At 46.2% G+C, this 8,310-nt stretch overlaps 2 protein-coding genes across 2 annotated transcripts in view; both read right to left on the minus strand.

Annotated features, from left to right (window-relative positions):
* RPL37A (ribosomal protein L37a) overlaps positions 1-147 on the minus strand; it is a 4,390-nt gene extending 4,243 nt beyond the window's left edge. The window contains exon 1 of the mRNA XM_009274964.2: positions 57-147. Within this exon, the coding sequence (XP_009273239.1) occupies positions 57-59 (3 nt within the window). The 5' untranslated portion in view covers positions 60-147. The remainder of the gene's footprint in view (positions 1-56) is intronic.
* A 5,116-nt stretch (positions 148-5,263) lies between these two features.
* SMARCAL1 (SWI/SNF related, matrix associated, actin dependent regulator of chromatin, subfamily a like 1) overlaps positions 5,264-8,310 on the minus strand; it is a 43,131-nt gene continuing 40,084 nt past the window's right edge. Inside the window, exons 15-18 of the mRNA XM_009274966.2 lie at positions 8,205-8,310; positions 7,595-7,695; positions 5,923-6,019; positions 5,264-5,521 (exon numbers count right to left, since the gene is read on the minus strand). The exon at positions 8,205-8,310 is cut by the window's right edge and continues 21 nt beyond it. Coding sequence (XP_009273241.1) covers positions 5,324-5,521; positions 5,923-6,019; positions 7,595-7,695; positions 8,205-8,310 — 502 coding nt within the window. The 3' untranslated portion in view covers positions 5,264-5,323. The remainder of the gene's footprint in view (positions 5,522-5,922; positions 6,020-7,594; positions 7,696-8,204) is intronic.

Raw genomic sequence — 8,310 nt, forward strand, 5'->3', positions numbered from 1 at the left:
CGGCGGCCGCGGGACGGATGGCGGCGGATGGTCCGCGGCGCCCCAGCCCCACTCACCATCTCCCTGCCCGGCGCCGACGCTGAGAGAGAAATCCCAACTGCGCAGACGCGGTATGAGCCGTCGCGGCCGGAAGTGAGGGAGCAAGGCGACAGAGAGTGGAGAGGATGGGACTCGGAGTGGGTCTGTCTGCACCACGGTGGTGCGTAGCTCTATGGTCGCGTTGTATAGTCTGTACATTTATCCCATGACAATAGGGTTACCTAAAGCACACAAACCGCAACGCAGTTGCAGCGTGATGTTGGAGGATGCATCGCTCAGAAAACACCGTGTATCAGTGTGAAACCCAAGCGGTACATCAGCCCCAGCAGCGCCGGATGGGAGATGCAGCGCGAGAGCTCAGATTCCTGGATTTCCACCCAAGGAGGTCACACCAGGAAAGGAGGTGGAGCAGTTACGTTCACTCACCTCATTTATAAAGAGAATAAGTAGTAGGTAGATGTCAGACTTAAAAAAGGAACAGCAAACCAGACTGGAGCTGCAGAAGGGGTATAAATAAATAAATAAATAAATAAATATCAGTGAGGATGAATTCTAATCTTAAAACCTACCAGCCTTAACCCCAGGGTTTCAAGATAACCCAATCAGGTGCAACCACGGCATCTACCACCCGAGCTCCTCCATCACCAGCACCAAAGCACGAGGCCGGGACCCAGCAGGGCTCCTGGGCTGCTCAGACCCGGGCGAGCGAAACGTGTGCCGTGCCTAGGTAGATGTCAGACTTAAAAAAGGAACAGCAAACCAGACTGGAGCTGCAGAAGGGGTATAAATAAATAAATAAATAAATAAATATCAGTGAGGATGAATTCTAATCTTAAAACCTACCAGCCTTAACCCCAGGGTTTCAAGATAACCCAATCAGGTGCAACCACGGCATCTACCCGATTTCGTTGGGGTCATCCAGTGTTGAGACAAGCAGCCCTAAAAGCCTCTGTGTGCCTCCGTCGAGGTGGACGCCTGGCACCCAGATGGTGCCCCCGGACGCCCTGGGCACCCGAGCTGCCTCCATCACCAGCACCAAAGCACGAGGCCGGGACCCAGCAGGGCTCCTGCGCTGCTCAGACCCGGCACGGGCGAGCGAAACGTGTGCCGCTGAGCTGCAATGCTCGTAACAGGATTAACAACCCATTAACCTCCGTTAAGAAATGTAATCCGGTTAGCCCGAGAGCTTTTTGATGTGCAGAGCCAGCTGCAGCTCACCCCTCCTGCCAGGAGGGAGCCGGGGATGCCCAGCCCACCTGGAGAAACCATTCCCGGGTACTTTCTGCAGGTGCTTTTCCTCCCATGACAGCCCCGTACCCACCCCAGCTGCCTTGACCCATGACAGCCCTCCTCATCATTTGCAGTCTGTTTAATAAGGAATTAACGACTAGAGCATATCCTGCCACTATGTTAGCCTTTCCCTGGCTGGGGCCCATACTTTCAGAGATGATCATGGAAAGACGCCGCATCCCCTCTTGGCTCTTGCTTTGAGGGTTTGAACACCCACATTTTTAATTCCCTCTGTCATGCCAGGCTCCCTGTTCCCTGATCACCCCTGCAAGCTCTCCTCCCGTCTGAGCGGGTCCTCCCAGGAGCCGGTGGGCCAGAGCCCTGTTCCAGATGAGGGCTCAGCAGGGCTTTAGGCAACGGTACTTAAATCTCCCTCTGCTGAGTCAAAATCTCATTTGATATATCCTAGGAATATATTTGCCCTTTTCAGATTCTCATCACAATGATGTCTCACAGGATACATCTTTGATACCAACATATTAAAAGAAAAAAATAAAGAAGAAAATAAAAAGTTCCTTTGGCTGCTTTGTGACTATTTGGTTAAAAAAAAGTCAGCCAACACATCCAGGCCAGAGGATCTACTGCTATTCTCCAGTCTGTATCTACAGAGTTAAAGTTCGCTGTGACAACACAGCACCTGGTCATACCCTTCATCTACCACTATTACAGACAGCTCTGCCAACAACCAAACCCAATCCCCTCAGATGACAGCCATTTTCCAGCACTGCCAAAATAAACGTACGTTTCCAAGTGACTGAGAAGACGGATAGATGCAGACAGGCCAGCACAGCTCCAAAAGCCTTGCCTCGACAGCCCGCCACCTTGAACTCTTCTGCATGCCCCAGGCTGGCCAGCTTCGTGTACTGAAGACGTAGTTCGAACTGCTCCATTTTATTGTTCAGGTATTTTTATCTGTTGTTCCTGGTTTGGCATCCTTCCTGAAAACATGCCCTTCTCTAACATGGGTGAGAGCAGACACAGGTGTACAAGCAGGTAACCAGTCACAGTAAGATGCTCCAAGACCCAGTAAAATGGGTGCTTCCCTTTACTCTATTGGGCTTTAGATAATGCCAAAAAGTTAGTTACACCATCTTCGATGGGCAGGTGTAAGAGTCCCCAAGAGCACTGCATGCTCCTGAGCCTGCCCGTGGGTCTCACTGGCAACCTGCACACTACCTTGTACAAGTTCTCATCAGCAAGCCTTGGAGATCCTGTCTGAGCCTGCTGGCAGATTCCCAACCACCTCCTCATCATATTAATGACAGACTAATAGTGTAATTGGGCTAAGGCCTGCACAGTCTTTCCAATCCCTTGATGTAATGACTAAAAGCACTTTCCTGCAAGATTCTTCTCCCCTTTTTTAATCTAGTAAGGATAAAGTGAATCTCAAGTGTACTCAAAGAGCCTTTGTAACTCTGCAGCAAACCACCTGAGATTTTATGGGCCCCAACAAAGAAAGAGTACACCTAGCATTCCTCTAACAGGGCTGGGATTTATCAATATATGGATAAGATAAATTGAGTTTATGAGAAGCAGAATTCTCCAAGGGTACTTTTCAGCAGATTTCAGAAAACTACTATTTTGAAGTAGCTGTAGGTTTACAAGGAGGAAGAAAATTACTCCTATAGGAGATGACAATATGGGTATACGTCTTCCATATTTTTTTTCAGTAGGCAGACAGCAACATTTCTCACCCCTTACTATCAGAACAACCCTCTCTGCAAGTAGAAAGATCACGTGTCCTAGAAACAGATTAAATGCTCAGTGTTCACGAAGAAAGACGTTTTAAAATATCGAAAAGCGTGTATTTATCTCCTGGCCAGCTGCTGGAGCAAGAGAAATGATGTTTAGCTCTCCATTTCAAATCCAGAGATAAAGCGTTTCCTCCAGTTGGCCGGTCACACGATCCTCGGTCCTACTCCTCTTCACTTGCACACACACCAAAGCACCTTCTGCAGTCATGAATGAAAAGCAAGTCTCTACCCAGCACAATTGCATACACAGCCTGTAGGGCATTTCCATGATGACACTTGCTGAAAATGGGATAATCAAACTCTTCGGTGCAGGAAAAAAATATCTGTTATTACCAGGCTGTTCTTCCAGCACAAACTTTTTTGTCCTCAGCCGTGGAAGAGAGGGCTTTTTGTCAGTGTCCGGTATCTGCACACAGCCAAGCATGCCACTTGCACAGCATGTTAGCTCCTGGCCTCCAGAAGCTAAACGTGAGCCTTGAGTTTCCTTTTCCCCCACCCTTCTCTACAGATTATGGCTGTAAAACATAGCTAACTGGTACCTCCGTGAAATTATATCTTCTCCTGTACTCCCTGGTCACATTTGCTTAACACTACCCCATTTCCAAGTATCTTCTAGCACTAAGACCGGAAGCATGAAAGACATTCATTTGGGATCACGCTACACCACACTGACAATAATACACAAAAATATGAAAAACAGCCAGAGATGCCTGATAAGATCAGTTGTGATAAACAGCCATCAAGCCCACACCAAAAGTAGCCTCTAGAGTTTTTGCAGAGGCATCACCGCCATGAAGTGGAATCACGCCATGCCCAAGGGTCAGAGAATGTGACACAAGCTCCTGAAAGGAATCAAAGAGTGGTTTTGCTCAGGCGGCACCGACGCTGGGAGTTCAGGTCTCCCTGTTCACAGGGCTGAGAGGATGATAGAGACTATCACAAATCGAAAACAGGCATTTTAATCACTGCATCAAGCAACAGTGCTGCTTTTGGCATTCTCAGTGTAACCTGCCCAGAGCTGTGATGGGAGCAAATAACAGGACCTAGGGTACCAGCCTAAATGTCTTATGGAAGTAGTTGTTGATCCATCTATAAGCAAAGTACCATGGGAGTTTCCCTTTTGAAAGTTGATGCATTTTAGAAAGCACAAAAGGAAGTGTCCCCAAAAAGACCTATCTTGCAGCCATTGTAAATATTTTTAAAAAAAGCTGATACTTCCACTGCATCACGTATTTCTCAAGCTTCAGGTCCAAAGGGGAGATGAAATTCTAAAATAGAAAAAGTACCAAAAGCTTGCGAACCACAACTTAAAACAACTTTTTATTTAAACAGCTCAGTCCAGAATCGGTTTCTTACAAAAAGAGAACAAAAGTTCGCACGTGTCCCCCTCTCCTTACTCATCTGTAGAAATCAGTCTCAAGTCTTGAAGAAAACACACACACACATACACCCTTCCTCAACAGCCAGGCTTAATCCCTGGCAGTCAGCACAAGCTTCACCCTCCACTGAGACAAGAAGCACATGCCATGGGGCAGATCCTAAGATTTAGCAGATGAGGCCAGAGACCAGTGTACTCAGGCAGACATGTGCCTAACAGGCAATACACACCTCCTGGCAGACAGTTAATACCACTTAGTTTCAAGGTACTGACTGCTCTGCACAGACAAAAATCTGGGGCTCTCCCTCCTCTCCCCCACCTCCACAAAACATCAAGATCTGTCTGGATCTTTTCTCCTCACTGCCAAACTGAATACCAGAGAGCCAGTTTGTGAGTGACCCAAGTAAGGGTCAAATTTTGCCAGTGAACTGACTCCTATAAATACAGACTAAAATTCTTGGAGATGGAAGACTGATTCTTAAAAACACTCTGCAGCTGCTGCGAAGTTAGTGTTCACAACAGTTCTGCCTTGTGGACAGACAATCATTATCCGCTTTTTAAACAAAACAGCTGTGGAAGCTGACATGCTGAAACAAAGCAGCATGCTACTTGCCCACGGCCACTCAGTCACCAGCAAAACCAGGACTGCAAAACGTGCAGGCTGCCAGGTGTGTGCTGCTCATCTATCACGCTGTCAGATTGCCTTCTCATCCTTTGAGATGAAACACACTAGAGATACAGAAAACTTAGTCTTATTTTTGAAAACTCAAAAAATAATACTTGATTGCTTTTGTTTTCTCTTTTTTAATTAAAAAAAAAAATCTCTTAGCCACATTCTCTTTTGCTGTCACCATTACACTTTTTAAAACTCCTCAATACGCCGCTTTTTGGGAGGACTCACTGAACATGTCTCTCCTTCTGTACCGTGCAAGGCACTGCCAGAGTCAAACTCACAACAAGCATCAGCTGCCTCCAAAAGCAAAACTTCATCAGTGTCATCTTTGCTCTCAGAGAAGGTCCTCTGGAAAAGGTCGTAGATGGTCTTCTGCTTTGGATCTGTCTGAGAAATTAGAACAGACAGAATCTGCATACACATTGTCATATAAAAACAAAGTGAGCAACAATCAGAGGGCATTCCCCCAAGACAGTGCACGTGTGTATATCTCATATGATATATATATATCATACATACATATATATACACATATACGTCTATCTCAGAGACATATATATGCTACAGAGGCTATCATGTCTCCCTGCATGCAGCAGGTTTGGGAACTCTCTGTGGAGACTCCAAGTCCAGGCATGGATCCTGGGAGGAGTAGGAGAATCTGGTCTGTGGCATTAAAGGCAGAATAGGTGTAAGGTCAGCCTGCCAATCACCTGCCAATCTACATGTACACAAGCTAAAGCCCATTCAGCCTCTCCCAGGGATCATGGATATTCTTTCAGGTCCATTACCTTAGGGCAGTAATTAGTGGATTCAGCTGTTTTGGAGAAATTGGTTTCTGAGAGACCAGCTTCCCCCAGCACTTTGATTTTCTCTTGAATCATTGGCCTAGGAGAGATAAACAGATATTACTGAAAGGAAGAAAATATCTTGCAAGGCCACTGTGTCATTTACTATGTATAGATGAAAAAAAAAAAAAAAGAAAGATATAACAGGGGTATAAAGATGGCTTTTCTACCAAAGCTTGTTAGTTCCTTAACCTGTCCTGCTCTTTTTTATGATAACTGTATGCTGTCTTGGGATATCAATCAATCCAATTTAAATAAGTATCAATCCAATTTAAATAAGTAACAAAAAGAGGATTTCAGGCTATAAATATTTGAAGAACACACATATCCAATAGCGAAGCTAGTTGACTGAGGCAACACCAATGGTATGAAGTCAGAACAAGAAGATGCAGCTAAAGGGAGTCCCAATAGCCTGTGTGTTCAGTCTCCAAGGCAAGCAACAGTAATCCCCACCAACAGACACATCAGCATTTCTAGGGTATCTCCCAGTGTACTGCAGGAGGAAGAATTCATCACTGGCCCAAGAGGCCGAGAAGTCCCAACCGCACCTGCAGACTAGACACTTTGAAAGCAGCAAAGGCCACAGCACAATTAATGCATTTACCAAATAGCCTTGTCGTCTTGTTCTTTTTCTCACCTTTAAAAAGGATGGCACTGTCCTTCTTTGAAGAGCCATATTTCCTTCCCATTAAGCATTAATGGCTGCATGGACAGCATTTCACAAATAAAGGCAGAATTACTGTCATTAACTTGCCATGAAACGTGGGCGATGCATCAGTTTCCAGATCCCTGCATTGCAGGGTTATAATTATTTGCCATCATGATATTCTGGGAACTGCACAAGAAGTTCACTTAGTTCATTCATTCCTTTAAACAAGGTAATAAAGATGTAATTTTGGACTTTAATTGAACCAGCTGGTGGATAATTTCTTTTCATCGTTTGCAGGTCAGTTCCCTTGCAGCACTGAGGATTCCTCAGATCCTCCCCTTCCCCAGGATGTCAGATTCCCCAGCTCTAAGGACCAGTGTCCACTGATAGCTCTCACGGCAGCCAAAAATGCTCGGACTACAACCCTCCAGAGGTGGGTCAGTAGCACTTCTTTAATCCATCCGAAGGGCTCACTGAAGAGCAAGAGGAAAGCAACAGTGCAGTCGTCCTCCACAGCTCCCTGTCCAAGCACCCAGCAGCCAGATTGCTCCTCAGACCTGATCCACAATACATTGAACCATCTCCAGCGTCTGTTGACTTTGCTTGAAAGTACTCAGCACTTTACAGTACCCCAGCACACGAATGCTCTGGGCTCTGTCTAATACAATTCCTTCTCCTTATACAGAGGCTGTGAAGTTTTCAGATGCATCAGGTCTACCAGAATTTCTCTCAACAGCCCTTTCTTTGTCAGATAACTACTTTTATTCCTCCTGCTTGTCATCCACTTAGTTATGTCCACTGTGGCCAGGCCATGTCACCAGCTCACAGCAGCCCTGATTGGCAGTTACTGCTCCTCCCCTCACAGGCTGTGGAAATCAGCACTAAGATTAAGCACCTTACATCACATATGTGACAAACAGTGAAAACAGGTGGCAGGAAAACCAAAATGTCTTTCTCACTTCCTACCATAAGTAGTCATCTGCTGTGCCTTTAGCCACCAGGTAGTGAACATTAACGGAGCTGGTCTGTCCAATTCGATGTGCCCGATCTTCTGCCTGGATCAAAATCTTTATGTAAAAACAAGACAAAGAAAACAAAGTGAGAGCTGCAACATCTAAGAAATAGCATAAGCACCAGAGAACAGGGACATCTCCTTTCTTGTGCTTAGTGACTATTTCTCATCTGGATCCTGTTAACACCTGCATCCTCAAACACAGACTAAGCCCAGAAGTAATCTGGTGCACTGCGTTCCCAAATAACACTGAGCATTTTTCCAAAGTAGAGGGTCAGCATTGATGATGGTCCCTTTCAGGTTCTGGCTGGGTAAGTTGTTGAGAGCTCTGTCAAGTTAAGAAACAGGAGCATGTTTCCCTTTCACATCATCTTCTCCAGCCAGCAAGCTGTGTAACCAGCCTCACTGGTTCAAGCGCAGGCACCTGGGGGTGCACAAGTAGCCATCAGAGAAAGAAAGAGAAAAACCCTAGAGAAAGTCTCCTGCCCATTACATCTCCTCCCAAGCGCCAATGTTTCTGCTCTCCAGGGAGCATCCAACCCTTGTCCCCTCCAGGATGCATACCCCCGGATTCCAGAAGAGCTCTGCAAACACCACCAGGTCTGCAGCAGACAATGTCAGGCCCATGTTTGCGGCAGGGGGGGGCAGGACGGCCACCAACCCATCTTTC

This window comes from Aptenodytes forsteri, unplaced genomic scaffold (genome assembly GCF_000699145.1).
Source record: "Aptenodytes forsteri isolate BGI_AS27 unplaced genomic scaffold, ASM69914v1 Scaffold255, whole genome shotgun sequence".
NCBI lineage: Eukaryota > Metazoa > Chordata > Aves > Sphenisciformes > Spheniscidae > Aptenodytes > Aptenodytes forsteri.